This window comes from Ostrea edulis, chromosome 4, assembly GCF_947568905.1.
Source record: "Ostrea edulis chromosome 4, xbOstEdul1.1, whole genome shotgun sequence".
In the NCBI taxonomy this organism is placed as follows: domain Eukaryota; kingdom Metazoa; phylum Mollusca; class Bivalvia; order Ostreida; family Ostreidae; genus Ostrea; species Ostrea edulis.
The window spans coordinates 72,833,158-72,853,287 of NC_079167.1; the positions used below are offsets into that span (position 1 = coordinate 72,833,158).

At 34.9% G+C, this 20,130-nt stretch overlaps 2 protein-coding genes across 8 annotated transcripts; one reads left to right on the forward strand and one right to left on the reverse strand.

The window, feature by feature from the left end:
- Positions 1-567: 567 nt before the first annotated feature.
- On the reverse strand, positions 568-4,822 carry LOC125668300 (troponin C-like). Its single transcript, XM_048902242.2, has 5 exons — positions 4,659-4,822; positions 4,507-4,540; positions 3,471-3,614; positions 2,060-2,302; positions 568-1,681 (listed from the first exon to the last, which is right to left on the reverse strand). Exons 1-5 carry the CDS (start codon positions 4,659-4,661, stop codon positions 1,653-1,655), a joined length of 453 nt encoding a protein of 150 aa, XP_048758199.1. The 5' UTR covers positions 4,662-4,822; the 3' UTR covers positions 568-1,652.
- LOC125668299 (calmodulin-A-like) lies at positions 3,614-17,409 on the forward strand. 7 transcript variants are annotated; one of them, XM_056163724.1, is made up of 7 exons: positions 4,902-4,986; positions 6,951-7,035; positions 7,352-7,734; positions 8,847-8,886; positions 9,803-9,946; positions 13,962-14,204; positions 17,146-17,409. In XM_056163724.1, exons 3-7 carry the CDS (start codon positions 7,732-7,734, stop codon positions 17,172-17,174), a joined length of 459 nt encoding a protein of 152 aa, XP_056019699.1. In that variant the 5' UTR covers positions 4,902-4,986; positions 6,951-7,035; positions 7,352-7,731; the 3' UTR covers positions 17,175-17,409. The 7 variants fall into 7 exon arrangements, 6 of the variants coding, with proteins under 6 accessions (XP_056019696.1, XP_056019699.1, XP_056019697.1 ...); XM_056163721.1 differs by lacking the exons at positions 4,902-4,986; positions 17,146-17,409 and adding an exon at positions 3,614-4,249 and having other exon boundaries at positions 13,962-15,077; XR_008802620.1 differs by lacking the exons at positions 4,902-4,986; positions 6,951-7,035 and adding an exon at positions 14,683-14,970 and having other exon boundaries at positions 7,095-7,734; positions 15,135-17,409.
- Positions 17,410-20,130: the final 2,721 nt, after the last annotated feature.

Genomic DNA, 20,130 nt, shown 5'->3' on the forward strand with positions numbered 1-20,130 from the left:
TCACTTTGCATTTCAGTTTCTTGGTACCTTCACGAACATGACTTGGTTTATCAAGTATCTGTGATTCCATTGTTACATGATACCCGGATTTTATCTTGTTGATCTATATACAATTGTAAAATGTCTTCGGAAGTTTGTCGTCATTGCCCCACAAAGATGCTAAGTTAAACCTACTCTCTTGAGTCTGTCCACTGTCCGAATTGCACCATGGCCTTAATGAGAACAGTTCCAGTAATGATACGCAAAAATGGTGGCTTCGTTCATGTAGTTACATGTATAACATACTTTAGTGGAGCTGAAAGCATAAAAAACAAGGTCACGTGTCTGCAGGCGGGCATGCTTTGCACAACTTCAAATCCGGGTTCACGCTTATTTGCTAAACTAATGTAGCATTATTCTGAGTTTCTTAAGAAAATTGGATTCGGTGTATTTTTTTGAGAATTTCTTATTCTGATTGCTGAGAACATTTCATCAAACCGAAACTTTTAGGAAAATTCTTTACTTTTGTAAATAGAACATGAATTATTTTCTTAAGGAGATAAAAATAGTAAATGAATAACACGGACATTTTGAAGGAAGTAAGAAATTTTATTAATGGAAAATTAAGTATGTTTACATAACGATTTCCATTCATACAATAAACTACACATATACACGTCTCAATTTTTTAAAAACATTCAAATATCTATAATTATTAAATTTTACACATACTCAAATATGATGGGACCATCAACTACGCAAAAGTTAGTATTTCACAGTGGAAGGTTCCGCGGGTTCTCTGGTCACTTTGGAACCAATCATGCATGAGGTGAATATGGATTCCGGATTTTTGGCAGGTATATCCGGTTTTACCTTCAAGCTGAAGGTCATCAATTCATTAAAAGTGGTCTGTGTGAAATCGAAAGCAAAAAAGTGCAAAGCAAACAAGCGTGCTTGTAATGATATTTTCACCAGTTGAGATATCACTGCCATTAGAATAGAAAAAAAAATGTCCAAAAAGATTAAAATAGCAAGCATTTTGCATGATGTAATATGATAGGAAAAATGTTTGTGACAGTTGGAAAGTTGATATTTCAACTGCGAGTGTTTGGTAGGGAAAGTGCAATTCCTAGAGGCATGTTCGTCCTGCACGACGGTGATGATTAGTCGCTCAAAATAAAGTCTTTAATCAGCATTTTTATCGGCCGTCATCAGTTTTAAGAATTCTGGAAATGATATAAGAATAGTTATAATAAGAAGCTGAAATAATTCGTAACAATAGCAATGCGCAAAATTATCGAGCGAAATAGCAACAAAAATACACCAACAAAAAAACACACATAGGTTAACACTACTCCTCTGCAATAATTTATTACCATCTTATTTTTACAAGCGGTTAGTGCGCATGTGTTAAAACAATATATGGAATGATAGGAAGACAGTTATGACCAGTTCATAATAAAACTGCAAAAATGAGAAGGCTGGGGTACGCCGCAATTTCTTGCCAAAAATGATCCAAATTCGTCAGGAGCTGGACGTGTATTTTTGCATTTTTATCATATGGATGTAAATTCCTTCAAAAATATCGCAAACAGCAAGCTGACGAACGGGACGCGAGCGTACGATAGATTTGTGTTGCCTGATGCAAAAAGGACGAAAACTGTATCCAACTCTCAATCAGAGGTCATCAAGGTTTTGAATTCTGGAAAAAACAAAAACTTGTATACTACATACTTGTCATGCATTACGATATTCTAAAGAGACACATTCCAAAAAGTCTGTACAAAGAAAATAATAACAAAACATAACCATGTGCAATACTTTTTTTTTTAAGTTTCCAGGGTTCAAGTACACAAGTTTGTCTACTCTACCAAAGGATATACATAAAAGATGACAAATATATATATAATCTTATTTCTCTCACTAAACAGGAAGCCCGGCTCCCTGAACTACAAAAACACAGCAGTCTTTCAATGCAAAGGACACAACTACCAATGCACTAATACTGAAAATCAGCACAATTACGTATATGCTCCTGAAAAAAAAAAGATTCTTCGTGGTTTATTACAGGATTAAATACCTTCATAATCAACAGTTCCGGAACCATCGGTATCGGTTTCTGCTATCATGTCATCTAATTCCTCTTCCGTGAAATCGTCTCCTATTGATTTTAAAATCCACCTTAGATCTTCTACAGGAATTGTTCCCTTATTTCCTTTGTCTAGTACTCTAAATGCCTCTCGAAGTTCCCTCTCGTCCTCGTCCAGTCTGATTTTACGTTCGAACAAAACTTTGAACTGATCCCAATTCAAATAGCCTTCAGCTGAAATAGGATACAGCCAGAGTATTTCATTGTGCTTATCAAAAATTTATTTGAAGAAAAAAAATCTTAGATTTGTTGAAGTATTTTGATTTACTAGATTACTCTCCTTTTATATTTAATTGTTTGTAAGCAACTACCTCCACTTTTGATCATGATACAAAAGTACCAAAAATACTTTAAAGAGAACGACGTAATTAAAGTGTTTTTAAAGTATACTGGGTGAAATGGTTGTTAGCACACTTGGGAACAAATCCCAGCGAATATAGATATGATTTTATCTCTTTCAATTTCAAGTCAGAAGTAATCAGATATTGGAAGACTAAACTGCTGTTGAAATTGCTGATCGCATCATCAAGATTTTGATGAAGATTTTCCAATCCCTACCGATGTGAGGTCTTGTATATATATTTTATACTTAGGGATCTATTTCGAAAACATTCAATACCAAAATACATCTGGACCTACTTCACTCGATCGAAATTCACTCATTGCAATATCTTTAGTCCATTCATTAAAAAGGACCGTATACTCGGATTGCTCCATGTTTCATATACTTCTGCTTCATATATCATTTTCAAACGAATATGCCAATCATGGGGCGCGTGGGCCCTCTTGAAGAAATGTTGTCTTGCAAAGAAGCAAGCTTGTTATCAGTTGATACATAGGGGTGATTAACTATCAAGGAAGGAAAGATTGATGGCAACTTAACAATCCAGAGATTTGTGCAGAAATTGTGTTTATCGTTGAAGGTCCGCAGACCTGTGTGGTGGCTTTGTGCAATAGTGAAGCCTACACTAGAAAGACTCAGTCGATTGGTGGCTTCATTTTCACCAAGTGTCTTCATGTCATATCTTATCTATGTCAGCGTAACTGCACGTGAGATGTCGCACACTAATGCGGATTAGCACGAATATGTAGAATATGCTAATAAATGCCGTGCTGTGATTAAGATCTCTCTCCATTTGACGGGCTCCGAATCATTGCACATTCGCATTCTTGTGTGATCTAACACTACTTTCAGATGTTAATTCCTGCAAATCCAGTTAAATGAAACACACCCTGGATTCATTGTCGCCTAAAAATGGTACTGCACCATCACGTTTGCGAATCATATTTTGCAGTAACAATATAGATATTGCTAAGTGACAAAATTTCTCAATCGTCGTACCTTCCTCGTCCATTTCGTCAGCCCATTCCTTTAACTGTTCGTCGTTGGTTTGAAGAGCTAAACTTTTAAAGACTTTTTCCAGTTCCTTTGTCGATACCCTGCCATCACCCTTCTTGTCGAAAAGGTTAAACGTATTGTGTGCATCTGGAACAGAAAGTACTCAATCATTATGATTGATTGCATATTGTTTGACGTCCTCTCGAGAATCTTTCACTCATATGGAGACGTCTAAATCTTTATGAAACTATTATACATTTTAGAGTGCGTTGCATTATAAGAAAGGTTTATATTTTCTGCACACACAACAACTTTGTGGTGTTCGTAACAAACAGCAACAGCTGTACTTAAATGTTTATTTGTAGCAAAAATCTCTTGGAGTACTGTGTTAAACTACTACATCATGTAGATCACTCGTGCAGTGGGATGGGTCTTGTCGATTCACTGTCTTACACATACGTCTGGTACACGAGCACGTGTTCCATATTAACTTATCAGTGTGTTATAAAGTTATTCACATCGAGGATATACAGGAGAAAATTTCATTATCTATTTGCTCCAGTATGCGAAGGTCTACGTGTTTTCACCGCATACATTTGCATAAGAAATCGAAAAGTATGAACCATAACATCTATCCAACAATTCTCTGAAATTTGATTAATAAACTGTGCAAATAATCTTGCGCCAGATGAATGTTTATTCACTTGCAGAGAAACAGATATAAACAAGGTTGAAGTGCCAAGGCTGTATGGATAGCATCGAGCCTGTTTGACTCGTAGAACGTGAGTACGTGCAGTCGCCATATTTGGCTGCGTGAGCAGATAGTACGGATGTTATCTTACATTCATGATTGTAATTAATAAATTTATTGCAACAATACTATTTAGAAATGTTAAAATCTAGCATGTTAAATTCTACAAAACAAAGCTTGGAATAAATTTTGATGAATTTACACAGTACAGAAGTTCGTCCCGCCATGCTACGCGATCACGTAGAGGCAGGTTGGTGTGTACAAAGTATGCGTAATTAATTGACTTACCAGTAATTTGCTTTTCTGAAATCTTGAATTCCGACTGAAGAAAAATAATAATTATATTGTAAGCTTTATCATAGTGACTTTAAACATATCTCAACAAACTTTACAATGTTTTCGAAAACTACAGAACTCATAAAAAACAAACAACCACTCACCATCCTGTTTGTAATATCCTCGAGCTCAGAACAGCAAATTTTTATTTTTCTTTCTCACTGGAAATCGTCTGCTGCGAAAGAAAACACGCATGCGCGGTTGGGATTTCTTGGAATTCGATCTCCCCTTCTCATATATATGCCATTTACGGATAGCAGATCACGTGATTGCCTCGATATATTAATAGACCAGCTGCAGAAGATTGCAAATTATCCTTGGTCACCATAAATAAGCAATAATAATTACATCATTTTACGTGTCAGGGTGCTACATGTGTATTTTATTCATCAGGGCACAGATTAACTGACCGGATTCTCAGACATTGAAGGCGTTAGTAATACTTAATTACCGCTGTGTTGTTGAGATCCTCCGAGTGTGATATGAATTTTGTAATACGTTGTGACCCAATGAATATGATATAAGTTTGATGAAATTATTGCCCAGGATGCAGAACCGTTACAATCTACATTAAAGCATTTGGAAAGTGATTTCTATTTGTCGAAATAGTGTGCATTTTTTTACAATGTGTTTTAGAGGATTAAAAGCATTCAAGGGAATTGGGGATGGGGGTTACATGTACATATATGAAGGGTGTGACGGATTGTTTTCTATTTTTTTTTTTTTAAATTTAACTTGTATTTTTTTTTTTTTTTTTTTTTTTTTTTTTTTTTTTTTTACAAATATTACATTTACCACTCAATGTCATGTATTTAACATTAAAAGGGGCTGTATTTCATCAGGATTTGGTGGTTTGTAGAGCAAAACACGAATTCCAGAATATATATGTATGTTGCTAACTTAGTACTGTCCGTGTTACGTCATCAAGTCTTACAGTGGTATTTTGAGTTTGTAAGAATCCCCAATGGGAACATCCAAATGTAGGTTAAACATTTTTCATCAACTTTTTTATTCCTGCATATATTAATATTTTACAATGGCAAAATTTCAGGGGAAAATGACTTGATCAATTGTTCACTAACACGGCACGCTAAGTCATGCTTATTACGGTACTAGTTAATTAATACAGCATGCATGTGCGATATAGGCATGCATGTCGCCTGGTCATTACGAATATAAAGTCATGCACAATGAATCAGTGTACATCCCTTACAAAAGTTCCTCTTCAGGCTCCATCGTTCAGTTACGTATCAATGCAATATTGAGGGTCTCGTCGGAGGGGCCGGGTGTATATAGAAAAGGATAGGAATCGTTCTCACTCCATATACCTTAGAATAAAGGCGGGGGTTGCCACCCCTGCCACTCCACTCTTTTAACAATGTTCTTTTACTGTTTTTTTAAATTAATGCACAAATAGTTATATTTACATGCAAAGCAAGACGTATTGGGTGACTGCCCCCTCCCTTCTCTTTGTAGAAATATATTGAATGGTAAGACTGTAAGAAGAATTGAACCTATGAAGTGAAAAATGAACGCTACCCCCACCCCTGATTTAAATTACGTTATTGTTACTTTCCCCGTCATCCTCACGGTTTCGGATTTTGAAGGGGCGGGGGTGCAAAAGAGGTTTAAGTGGGTTTCTGGTTTTGTTTTTGTTTGTTTGTTTTATTCGTATTTTACTTTTGCCTTGGAAAAATATGAAGTCAACTTTTCTTCCGCTCCTATCCCCAACTTAACAATACGATGCTACGTGCCTGTTCCATATGAAGAGACTTCATTTGATTCAAACTAATACAGTTGTAATATCTAGATAAAATATTTAAACTCGTTTTCAAACTTTTCCTTAATCTAATACTAGTTCATATATATGTGTGTTTCACTGTATGGACCCTAGAATTACTACTACAATTTTTACAATCAGCTGTGTAATATATTTCATATATAAAAAGTAAAGACAACGAACAGCGACGTGATAGTGGTTTGGACTGCATTGAATCAGACCATTACGTATCTATTTTATATGGTTTTGTTGGCTTTTTGTCTTATAGATTTGGAAACACGGATACAGATATATGATCAATAATTTCAACGTTTAATAACAGAAATAGTTTCTATGTAATATTTTAATGTAATTCATAAAAAAGATTGGGATCATTTTCATAAAGCACCAGATTAACATAGATTGTGTAATGCTTGATGCACCATTATTGTCATGAAGTGAATACTATCGTAAAAATATCCTTCTCCTGCCATCAACTTCATGCTAAAACATCGTCTTTATGACATTTATTATAGGATGATTCACTTAGTTTATGTAACATATAGGGAAATTGATAGTTTCGGACTTAAATGAAATTGAAAATAAGGACATGACTTTTTTCTCAAAACTCCAATAGGAAGATTAGCCAATTCTGAGGAAGATTTCGCGATTCTGTTGACAAGAGACTACTGTTCATACAAATATACAGTGACATCATAAAAGTGAGTAATACTTTATGAAACACCCATTTTTCATTCTGCTAGTCTGCTTGTCTCGTTACTGTAAAATCTTTGGAATGCTGAGAGAAAGAAAGAGAAAAGAGATTTAATCGATTTCTTCTACTCCATCAGTTACCTTCTAGTTTAATGTATTGATGCATTTACTAAATGTGCTACATGCTTTTCTTCCCTGTACGAACATTGTAAAATTTGAGCCACCACAAGGACAGCTTGTTTTGGAGGCAGAGAGAAAGAAGATGTTACTTGTGTAATTACTGGGCGCCATTTGTAGATAGGTACTAGCGATAATATCTTTCAGATGGTAAGTGCCGCAATGCAACACGAACGAGATTCTGGTGGCAGAGAGGACGCAATCTGATCCCGGACTCGCCGTGGTATCCCCTCATGTAGGTGATCATTTACGCCGCTCCTTCTCCTCACGTGTAGAGAACCAGTGATAGTCAGTGCGCTTTGATGAAAATTGTCTGTCATTAGATTTGTCGTGAGAAAAAAAAAGGAAGGTGAAGAGTTATCTTCCTTGGAATTTTCCCTCAAGAACACTGCTTTGACTAAGGGATCGGGAATGTACCCTGAGCGTGAGAAGTTTGGGCGGAGGTGATTTTATTTCATATACTTTTCAATATATAGACTACATCATCGACTCAGATAAAGAGGAGTTTTGTTCCGTCAGCCATTGACATGGTGAGTATCTTAAAAAAATATCCTTGGTATAGATAGTTCACATGATCTTGTCACTTTAGAAATATTTTTTGTTTATAGACAAGGATAAATTCTTTTATGAATCAGGAAATGGTGAACGGATTTGAATTAAAATTATTGAATATTTAATATTTTGGGTCAAGTCTGTCGTGATTAAAAGGGTGTGACCATGCACAAAGTGAGCAAAACTTACAACGTAATCGGATAGCCTCGGTATGTGGGTAATCTTCATCGGCTTGCAGTCAATCTCCTCTCATTAATCGGAACACACACTCGAATTGCATATCTCTGTAACACAGCCAGCGTAGAATCCTATGGCACGGGATTAGCCACATCAAAAAGATACTCATTATCCAATTAAAGAAATGCATGCAATTGTGTTCGATAAGTTTTATCAGTAACCTCTACAAATACCCATATTTTCTTTTTCGATGAAAAACACACGAATTGAAGAAATAAAACTAAATATATACGAAATATATAAGGAATTTGTATTTCCTCGATGTTTTCAATCACGGTAAATGACCACATATGTCGGAAACCTACCCACGACTTAAACATTAAGGTCGGATTACAGATCGTACATCTGCGCCCGAGTGCCAACGGGTACATGCATCAAAACTGCGTATAAAAGAAACATACATGAAATATTAATCAACTTTACTTTATATTTTCTGATAATGTTTGCACGAAAGACTTGATCCCCTGCTTAATCATGCAAAGTCATTATGTACCATAGCGACTCCACGAAATTCAAGACATGTTTCATTCTCCGAACGCTATCGTTCAACTTTTACACAAATTCTACATCGAATCACTGCAAAATTTATAATTTTACAATTGATTTCACAACTTCATTAATAAATTTTGAAGAAGAAAATGAAAAAAAGTGTTTCATTCAGTTCGTTACAATAGGAATTCTCTCTCTCTCTCTCTCTCTCTCTCTCTCTCTCTCTCTCTCTCTCTCTCTCTCTCTCTCTCGTTTTTCCTCTCAAAAGTGTTATTTTCAGGAAGCGTCCGAACTACCTTCCAACAATGTTGTTGCGCAACAGGAAATGACATATTGCTTGTCTAGTGATTTTTTTTCTTTTCAGACGGAACAGATCATTACCTTGACAGATGAACAAATAGCAGGTACAGTCTGTACTACAGAGCGTCACAATCTCGTCTGCTCTGTTATTTTTCATTCTATGGAGGCTAATGAGCTTTGTGTGCATTAGAGTCATTACAGCAACAAAATGTGCGTAATGAACCACCCCACAATACATATCACAATATGTAAACATTATCCATGGCCGATAAACAGGAAAAATCCCTGATAATTAACCATTTTTTATAATAAGCGATGGCATACTAGCTCATGGAAACGGGGTTATAACACAGCAATATGTGCTAAATTCTGATGTTGAAATGGTGCTAGGAAAGCCATACAGCCAGAATATTTAATTTTATTTAACAAACAACTGTTTTTCAAATCTATTATTTTTCAAGTCTAGTTGCCTGTGTGATATAGATTTTATCACAGGACGGCGTTTTTCTGAGAGAAAACACAGGGGTTTTATTGTCGGTATTCTATCTATCTAGTGGCGGCAAAATGCCAAATTTCAAACTTCTCCACGAGGCTTAGAGTAAAAATTAAAAGTGCTATACGATCCTAATTCTGGATGAGTGCGTAGTCTTGCCTTCCTAAATACATTGCAAACATATTTTCTGGTTGAGTAGAACTACGAACTAATCAAATAAGATACTGCTTAACTTTCACTCAGACACTGGCTGTCAATAAAACGTGTATTGTTTATGACGTGTTGGCTGCACACTTATTTTTGAGAAAAAAATGTATGTTTTTACAGTCATGAGTTTTAAAGTGCGGGTACGTACACCAAACAGACTATAGAATTATTGGGTGGTTTTCACATAGCACAACCACTCCTTCAAATGAAATACTAAACCATTCCATGAATTACAGTATTGTCAAAAGTGTAGTCTGGTCTGAATCTGTAGATGGAATGAAAATTTAACCCTATCTTACAGTCTTTTATTTGATTTGCAGAGTTCAAAGAAGCATTCTCGTTATTTGACAAAGATGGCGATGGAACCATCACGACCAGTGAACTGGGTACTGTCATGCGCAGTCTGGGTCAAAACCCAACCGAGGCTGAACTACAGGACATGATAAACGAAGTAGACGCAGATGGTAAATTTTTTTTTGTTCTCTGGCTATCATAGAGAGCTACTTTGAAGTTTACACAATGTATGGTGCACTAGTAGCAATGACAAAATAACTACAGAATTTATATAGTTCGTGCGGTTGAAGGCTGTTTTGAATTTTTAGTCCACTTTTGGGTTGACAAGTTTATTCTGCAGCTATGGGTATTATACCTAGGATAAAAAGAATATTCTTTTATTAACTGAATATGAAAATTTCGTCATGGGTTGAAACTAACTGCACCGAAATCTCAAATTATCGTTTTGTGTGATTGAGCTGTTGGCATCTTCGACTCCACGTAATTGAATGAAATGTATCACTATACAGACTTGAAATGGACCCCTAATGGCAACACTTTGTCATTAGTAGCCGCAAAGTAGACTGTTGATGTGTATTATTTTCTTTTCACGATCACTTTCTTTCATCAATTATTTGTGTTCGCGCTTTAAATTTTGTATGTTCGTTTGTTTCTCTGAGTTTTCCAAGATTTAAAAAACTATATATATATATTCGGCTGATTTGAGATGTTTATCCAGCGCATCTCGACCTCTGATAAGTACCTCTCTATATGATTTTAATAACATGCATACATTTTGAAAATGACCTTAAATTAGTAAAACATCTCTCGGGCACAATGCTCAAGTTTGACAATTTTCGCGTTAGCAAGATATTAGGCTCTGTGTTGTATGTCTGTCCAAACAGAATCTGCAATTATTTGTCTGATGTATCAGATTTCAGTTAATGAGAATCAAAATGAAAGTTATTTCAAAGATCAAGATTTCTGTCACTAATTTTTCTACAAAATCACATTAAAACAAAAACAAATTCAAAATGTGGCGCTACATTTCCCGACATGGAGGTAAAACAAAGCTAAACCAAAAAAAAACAAAAAACCAATTTGCGGACAGAATGGAAATTATGAAACAGTAGGTCAAAATAAAATTCCAAATGAAAGTTTACTACAGCGGGAGCTTTTATTTTACCAACATTGCCTATTTATTTCTAAAAACTCATTCGGAACACATAAGAATTCTTATCGTCACAAAAATTGCCTTTTCATATCCTAGTACTCATTATTAAACCCACGAAGATGCCGGAGCCAAATCAAACTGCGTTTTCGCTCTAGTGCTGACTGGTCTGTCGAGTTTTAATTGATACAAATAGAACCGAGAGAAGTGGAAGTGTTGTTTTCTTTCAACCTCGGACTCCCACACACGAGCTTTCAATCATAAACATTTCTCAGAATAGAAGTTGTACACATCTGTTCGGTATTCTTGTGTATTTTAAACAGAAGTCGAAAAGTAGGAATGTATTTAAGATAGCCATTTTATATTGTTCTCCATTGCGAATCTGCTTCAAGAGTTGAGACAGTTCTTGTCAAGGTAATGATAAGCGTACACCCAACATCCTAATTGTATTTCTGTGATCATCTTGCTTACTTCCTCAAATTGCAATTATCTACCCCGCATGAATGTCAAACTTCTTTACCTAGGAAAGAATTGAATATGAGAGTAAATTACATTAACAGACAGCACTGCAATTAATCACATGTTGACGTAATGTGTTTTATACTAAATCCAAGGGCAGATCACTCTAAATACTGAATCTAAGGGCAGATCACTCTAAATACTGAATCCAGGGGGAGATCACTCTTAATAGATCCTGATAGTTTTGAAGAGTATAAGGTGCTACATCTAGTATATGGTCATACTGTAGAGAAAACAATAGACTAGCTTTTATTTTATTTTTTCACTACGCAGTGAGTATAAATGGAAATTATTTTTCGGTATTCGCAATATATCCTTCAAATCAATGCCAAAAAAATGTAGTGATCTACATCATTATTAATCAAAACTGGAATATGGTCGCTATGAATGTTTCATGAATACAGTAAGAAGCCTGTCGGGTAAGCGCAATGAATTAAACCGTTAGGATGCCGATATATAGATCATGATTGAAGTCACGTATGAATTTTTGAATTATTTATCCAGTGTTTCAAATTTTCGCTACTTAAAGCAAATCCCTAAAGTTTCTTATTTCAAAATATGAATTAATACATATATCGTTTCATTTATTACAAGTTTCGTGTGTTATACTTCCTTCAGAAAAAAAAATTAAACTTCATTTCTTTTTCGAATCAAGCTATTGCTTATTTTGGACCAATACAAGCCAATTGCTGCGGGATTGGTAAGTGATTTCAGGAGGCATATATCAGAGTGAAATGACGTGGAAAAGGTTAATTTAACAGTTTTACATTAACATCGCTTCAGGGGAGAGAGAAATAATTTCAATAGCTGCTGCTAACGAGTAGTATGAGGGGAATGGTTGTGCAATCGTATGATCCACTTGGTTCATGTCTGTAGGGGTGTATGAATTTGACCTATTGGATTTATATTAAACGTGATTATAATTTGAATATGGAGGAGGGGGGTGTCGGGGGTTGGTTCAATTTAGAGATTGTACAGTGGATCATACGATATAAAGCCATATTAATTTCCTCTGTGAAGACATGCTTGATCCTGAGTTTGTTCCAAAATACCTAAACACTGTAGACAAAACACGAGCTGTTTTAATATGTACTTTGACTCATTGCAGATTCTGTCTCATCATGATATGTGAAAAATGTGTAAAATTTGTTTATCTTTTTTGTTTTAGATTTCTCAAGTCTCAAACATGTCGACAGTCATACATTGTAGAGATGGGTTATTTTTGCATGTGAACTATTTCTAAATCAAAAGTTTGTCTCTGCGAAGCGAAGTATTCCCGACTTTTCTGTATTATTTTGAGTTTTTGAAATCTCACCGGAATCAGTTGACTTCACAGACAATTTTTTTAAAGTACGACAAATATCATTAACCTGTCAGTTCAAATGTCCGACATACTTTTCAATGGTTACTTCTTTAATTCATCGACATTTCTTTCTGGAACAGATAAAACAAAATTTAATTTCTAAAAGTTTAAACTGAAAAATATACCATATATCATTTCGGTAGTAATTCCCGGTACCGTGTTTTACCCCCCTGTCGGTCCTACATCCGCTAAATATGGCCGACAGTCACTGAGTACGCTTATCTTTTAGATCATCAGAGTAGGTGACTAGTACTATACAAACTGTAGGAGCTGCTGCCCACGTTGCAACAGACGGACCTGGAGACACGTCATTCTCTTCTGAATCTTATGACAAGTGTAATAAGTTTTCAGTCGGATTATTAAACAAACACAGATTCAGATTGTAAAGAGAATAAAAGTGTCTTTTATAAGCTTCCTTAGATAAAAACAGAGACTGGGAAACGCGAGATTAAACTGAAACGTTTATGTAATAATTTTTAGTGTAATGATTAAATTGAGAAAATGTTATTGGCAGTGTCAGTCTGTCCTTTTTTCATAACATGATATATCACATTTCCAAGAGATACTAGTTACAAATTGTTGTCTGACAGACATATTTTTCATTTTTCTAACAAAAGTTTCCACGTTCCCAGACAATGTCTAACAGAATCAATTTGGATTTCAAAAGCTCTGCAATATTGAAATTGAAAACGAAGTAGTAGTGATATTGAATTTGAAAACGAAATATTGTATATGTACCGTCCCGTAAAATTAAATCCCTGAACGAAATATTAATGAATATAGCACAGGAAAATAGTTTGTTAGGAAGAAGGGCGGGTGAAATGAAGAATTGTCGTATCGCGTATCACATTTTAAGCTGAACGTTTTCCAAAACTTTTTCTTAAAGCTAATAGATTATGGACTTCAATCAAAACAAACTAAGAACAAGCTTAGAATTATCGTTGTATTAACCAAAAATCATATCGACTGGTTTATCCTATGGTGTTTTTTTCCTGTTCTAGAAATAATGGAGATTGCACGTTTATCATGTTAGTAGTATGTACAGAAGTACAAGTATATGTTTACTGTTTAGATCCCATAAAAATGCATAGAATTCTAATATAATGAAGTGCTTAGAGCTTGGTGTGCAGTGATTAGGGGTGTTTTACTGCAGGCAACGGGACGATAGACTTCGAGGAATTCCTATTAATGATGGCGAGAAAAATGAAAGATACGGATAGTGAGGAGGAACTTCGGGAAGCCTTCAGAGTGTTCGATAAGGACGGTAATGGTTTTATCAGTGCTGCCGAACTTCGTCATGTCATGACCAATTTAGGGGAAAAGTTGACTGATGAAGAGGTCGATGAAATGATTCGAGAGGCGGATCTTGATGGAGACGGCATGGTGAATTATGAAGGTACAGCATGCGGCATGAAGCTTGAATTTGATATTGCATTTTGGTTGATTAATTCTCATGAAGTATTAATATATACAGAAACGCTTCCAAAGAAAAAGAAGGGGAAATTACCGGGGAAATGCTTCAAGTTTAAGAACGTCTTTAATACAATAACTGATAGCATTAACTATTGTCATGTTGCATCTTGGCTTGCTTTGCTTTTTTGCAAAACAGTGAACCATTTCAAACGCTTTACCAGTTAGTTGATGACTGCGAAAGTCATCACAAATATATGTATGTAAATAACGATACATTATCAGCACAAAGCACAAAATAAACAGTAATATAAACGACTGTTTATCAGAATCTGAATTATGTTGTTTGTCCACGAATGTTTCATGCAAACGTTTCTTCTGTTTTTTGTTTCTCTCTATATATTGAAACTTTCAGTATGTACCTTGATAACATGCATGCACGTACGTCATTCTTGTCTTTTCAGATTTCAGGACGTATGCTTCCGGTTTGTTTTCCAATCAATCAAAATGATGTTCCCTTTGGCTACCATTCCTTTCCCTTCATTATGACGTCATCAGATGATATATCTGCTTAGGCGAACGGATATTTTTAACTTGGTTCAAACACACTAACAATTGACCAGCACACGCATGTTCACGGGTCATTACAACGCATTGGACTGTCGTCTGCAAGAAACCAGTTATTTTTCTTTCTCTAAAACCAACATTAGAAGTTTATGTTTTTCAAGTTGTGATGAGGATTACTTTTCAGTGTACGTTTCAAATTATTGACTTCAAACCTATGAATCTTTTAAAAACTATATAATTAAATTCAGACCAATATGTAAATAAATACAAAGGGCTTAATTCCACCAAATTCACTGCTATTTTGTACATCAAACAAAATGTTTCACATATAGGGCTCATTGCATTTTAGGCCCAAAGATAATATTCGCTTAAACACAAGTCAAAAGAGCCACCATGACTGCAGTCAGCTTCTGCTGTTGTTTGTTCATTACATGAACAGCGCATCAATTCGTCGATCTATGCTGTTGCAAGATGCCATCAACTGCACACGTGAAGGAAAATTTGGGTATTTTAGAAAATAAATACATGTATCGTTTTAGAAAATGAATACATGTATCGTACTCTGAAGGTGTTGGCCATCTTCCTGTGAACGTTTTCCATCTGAAACAACCCTAGCTTCAGAACTAACTCTCTGGTGGAAAAGTGGGACAAACCAGAGGGCTACAGACCCATCTCATTGAAAACCCTCGATATACAGCACATTTTTCGTTTTCTGCGCATGCTTGAGGTCTTGTAGGTATATCGCTTATTCATGCACCGCCGTCTGAGAAAACAATACAAAAACATCTTAACATATTTTCTCACTATACTTATGTCCAGACTTACCTTCGAACATTGATGAAAGCCCCATTCACAGCTGCAAATGATTTCGTTTGTTGAATTGTAGCCATGCTAGATAGCTAGTCAATTCGAACCCCGTTAATTTACGTATTAATCCATACTTCAACTCCTAGGTATGCATTCAGTCTTTATTTATCATAAACACAAATAATAAATGTATAATTCCTTTAGAATAAGCTCATGAGTATTAAAAAGTAATCCTGGTATGTGTTGAAAGCCTAGTCTGGTCCCCCACTTCGGCACTGCGGCGTGTAAAAGCAGAGAGGCGATGATAGGGACCAGACTAATGAAAGCCGTGAATGTAGTTCAATATTCAAACCTATTTAAGCAATATTCTTTTTTAACCGAACTGGGATGATTTCAACTAAAATATTCATGGGGATATTCGTTCACATTGACATTATTATTTCGAAATTAGTACGAGTATGGAAATCAGCGGGGTTCGAATAGAATGACAACCTAACGTTGTTACATCAACAAACAAAATTATTCGAAGCTGTGAGTTTTACATGGGGTTTTAATGAATGTTTCAAGTTATTTCTGAACACAATTGTAGTGAGAATATATATCAGGAATTTTCATATCATTATTTTCAGACGGCGATACAAAAAAAAAAAAAAAAAAAAAAAAAAAAAAAAAGCGATATAAGACTTTAACCGTGCGCAGAAAAAAACCCTGCAAGGTTTTTATAAGGATGGATCTGTAGCTCTTTGGTTTATCCGTACTTTTTACCCAGAGAGCTACAGTTCTACATGATGACCCAGACTATTTCAGGGGACTGTTGAGAGAGAGAGAGAGAGAGAGAGAGAGAGAGAGAGGGGGGGGGCATTTAAAGGTAGTGTGGAAATACACGCACATGAAACATTTCACATCTTTGGTTTCCTGTATATGGTTTGTGTTCTTATCTAATACTTTTTCTTTATGATATAAATCGAACCCCCCAAAAAAGAAGAAGAAAAAAAGAGGTAGCTAGGTTTAATTTACATGTACATTGTTTTCCTGTTATAATTCGCCCATCGTGTATTGTATTATATTGTGTGCAGATGCACATCCAGAACGAAACTTCCTCTTAATACCTCCAAATTGTAGTCGAGAAATACTTATCTTCAAAAGAAAGGAAGAAAAACAAACAAAAAAGGAAAGAAAATATTACAATGTAAAAAGAAATCCACTTTAAACATAACCTATCACAAGGAAAATGACCAATGCAATAAAATACGATTAGCTATATATACATTGTTCAAAGATACAATTTTTGACTTTTCATTTTGATTATCGCTGCACACCGGTATATCAGCAGGGAAAAATTATTTCGCGTTTTCAACTTACAAACTCATACACAAGCATGTAGTACTTTTTGATTTGATGTATATCATTATTAGCTAGACGAGGTTTCGGAAACTACTTCCGCTCTCCACTTGTGGAAACAAGAGTAGGAGAGAAACGGATCAAAGTATTTACTCAACAAAGATGATACATTAATTGATAGACTTAGTAGTTGCATTTCTTTTTCGTTTCAGAATTTGTCACGATGATGACGGCCAAATAGCACGTCGGATTTTGTTGATTTTGTTCAAGACAAAGACATTCGGACATTTTTTGTATCGTTCGACTACAGAATACCTTGAATATAATCGCAGAGATTAAAGCCGCGCACATGTTTGTATTTCGTTTTGTTTCAATTTTCAGTGTTGTACACATTGTTCAAAACTTGTTTGATCTGTCTTATTTTGTACATCCTGGTGTCAATTTGCATAACAATAAACACACGCATAAAATCATAATACATTTTGATATTTTCATTTCTTCAATTTGAAAAGTATTACAGAGATCGTTTCTTCATTTTATCTGACTAATACACGGTTGATGATAATTTGACATGTTATGTGTGGTTTTTGAAGAACATGAATGTACTTTACAAAATGCAATATCTATAATAGCCGAAAATATGAAAAATAGTGGGAATAAAACTGGTATAACGTTTCCCGATTCGTTGTATTTTACCCTTGGAAAATAACAAGTCCATGTTAGCAAGCCTAGATGTGATACAGGGGGAGAGGGCACGCCCCCTTAAATCGACAAAATTCAGGCACCTTAACGAAAAATTACAAACGTTCATTAGATTAAAAGTAAGTTTAGGTATCTTAAAATAATTATAAACACTGATTAGAATGAACAACTATTTTACAATTAAAAGTAAGTTTAGGTATCTTAAAATAATTATAAACACTGATTAGAATGAACAACTATTTTACAAGGACATATATATACTGTATATAGACCAAATCAAACATTAGTCTGTTGGAATTCCCATGGGCACGAATTGTGCTCCTTTTGTTAGCTGACCTGTTTCTATATTCATATGAAGCAGAATTTATTCAAAAACTTATACGCGAGAAGAAATAAATTTCTTACTGTGGCCTTCAATTCGACATTTAGATATATCGACGACGTTTTGTCTATTAACAATAATAACTTTCATTCATATGTCGATTCGATATATCCCTGTGAGCTCGAAATAAAAGACACCACAGAGTCGTCCACTTCTGCTTCATACTTAGATATTTTATTGAAAGTAGACATTAACGGCAAATTGACAACTCAACTGTATGACAAACGGGATGATTTCAGCTTCTCCATCGTCAACTTCCCATATTTATGTAGCAATATTCCATTATCACCTGCATATGGTGTTTATATTTCTCAACTGATTCGATACGCAAGAGCTTGTTCTGCGTGTGGTAAGTTTTTAAATTGGGGCAAGCTACTGGCAAACAAGTTGATGGTACATGGGTTGCAACAGTCTCGATTGAAGCCGGCATTCCGCAAATTCTATGGTCGTTATAACAATCTAGTTCGTCAATACAACATATCATTGGGTTAAATGCTGTCTGACATGTTTCATACCAATTGTTAGGCTGTTCTTGGCACACTGATTTTGACTACAGATAACTCCGTTTACCTGATCAGGATATAGGGCTCACGGCGGGTGTGACCGGTCGACAGGAGATGCTTACTCCTCCTAGGCACCTGATCCCACCTCTGGTGTGTCCAATGGTCCGTGTTTGCCCAGCTATCTATTTTGTATTGCTTATAGGAGTTATGAGATTGACCACTGTTCGTTATCTTCACCTTTCATGTGATTTGAGATATTAATAATATATTTTTGCAAACAAACTTCCAATCTAAATGATCAATTTGCTTGACAAATGCATTAACATTACATCTATATAGGCTTTAGTGTACGAAAGCCGGATAGGCTCATTTTTGAAAAGTTAAAAAAAAATCTAACTCGTTATTATGAGTTAGTATCTCGTTATAACGAGTTAATTATCTTGTTATAACGAGTTAGTATCTCGTTATAACGAGTTAGTTATCTCGTTATAACGACTTAATTATCTCGTTATAACGAATTAGTATCTCGTTATAACGAGTTAGTATCTCGTTATAACGAGTTAGTTATCTCGTTATAACGAGTTAGTTATCTCGTTATAACGACTTAATTATCTCGTTATAACGAATTAGTATCTCGTTATAACGAGTTAGTATCTCGTTATAACGAGTTAGTTATCTCGTTATAACGAGTTAGTTATCTCGTTATAACGAGTTAGTTATCTCGTTATAACGACTTAATTATCTCGTTATAACGACTTAGTTATCTCGTTATAACGACTTAATTATCTCGATATAACGAGTTAGTTATCTCGTTATAACGACTTAGTTATCTCGTTATAATTAGTTAGTTATCTCGTTATAACGACTTAATTATCTCGTTATGACGACTTAATTATCTCGTTATAACGACTTAATTATCTCGTTATAACGACTTAATTATCTCGTTATAACGAGTTGATCATCTCATTATAACGAGTTAGTATATCGTTATAACGAGTTAATTATCTCGTTATAACGAGTTAGTATCTCGTTATAACGGGTTAATAATCTCGTTATAACGAGTTAGGTATCTCGTTATAACGAGTTAATTAACTCGTTTTATAGAGATAATGAACTTGGAATAACAAGATATATTATGGAAACTTTGTAGGTCCTTCTCAAGATTGTTCCTGAAATCTAAGATTAGTTTTTAAACAAGTCATTGCAATAATACAATTACATGTACTTAAAGAAATAAAAAATAACCATTAAGAGAATCTGAAAATGTGTTCTTAATCTAGATTTTTCAGAGTTAAAAACACATATCAACTTTCTAAATGTTGGTAAAAATGCGTGTATGCTGTAAAAGTAAATCACCACAGTACCCTGTATATTAATTTACCGATGTTTGTAAGTAAATATATTACTTATCGGTTATACCCTTTTTTATGGTGATATAACATAAATAAATCCAAGCTGCTGTTGGCTTGGGTCTATTAAAAGCATGAATTTAAAGTACATGTAGTATTAATTTTCTTTGCAAGACAGATATGTCCTGCTACCTGCTCTATCTTCATGAAAAGGTCAAGATAACGAACAGTGATCAATCTCATAACTCCTATAAGGAATAC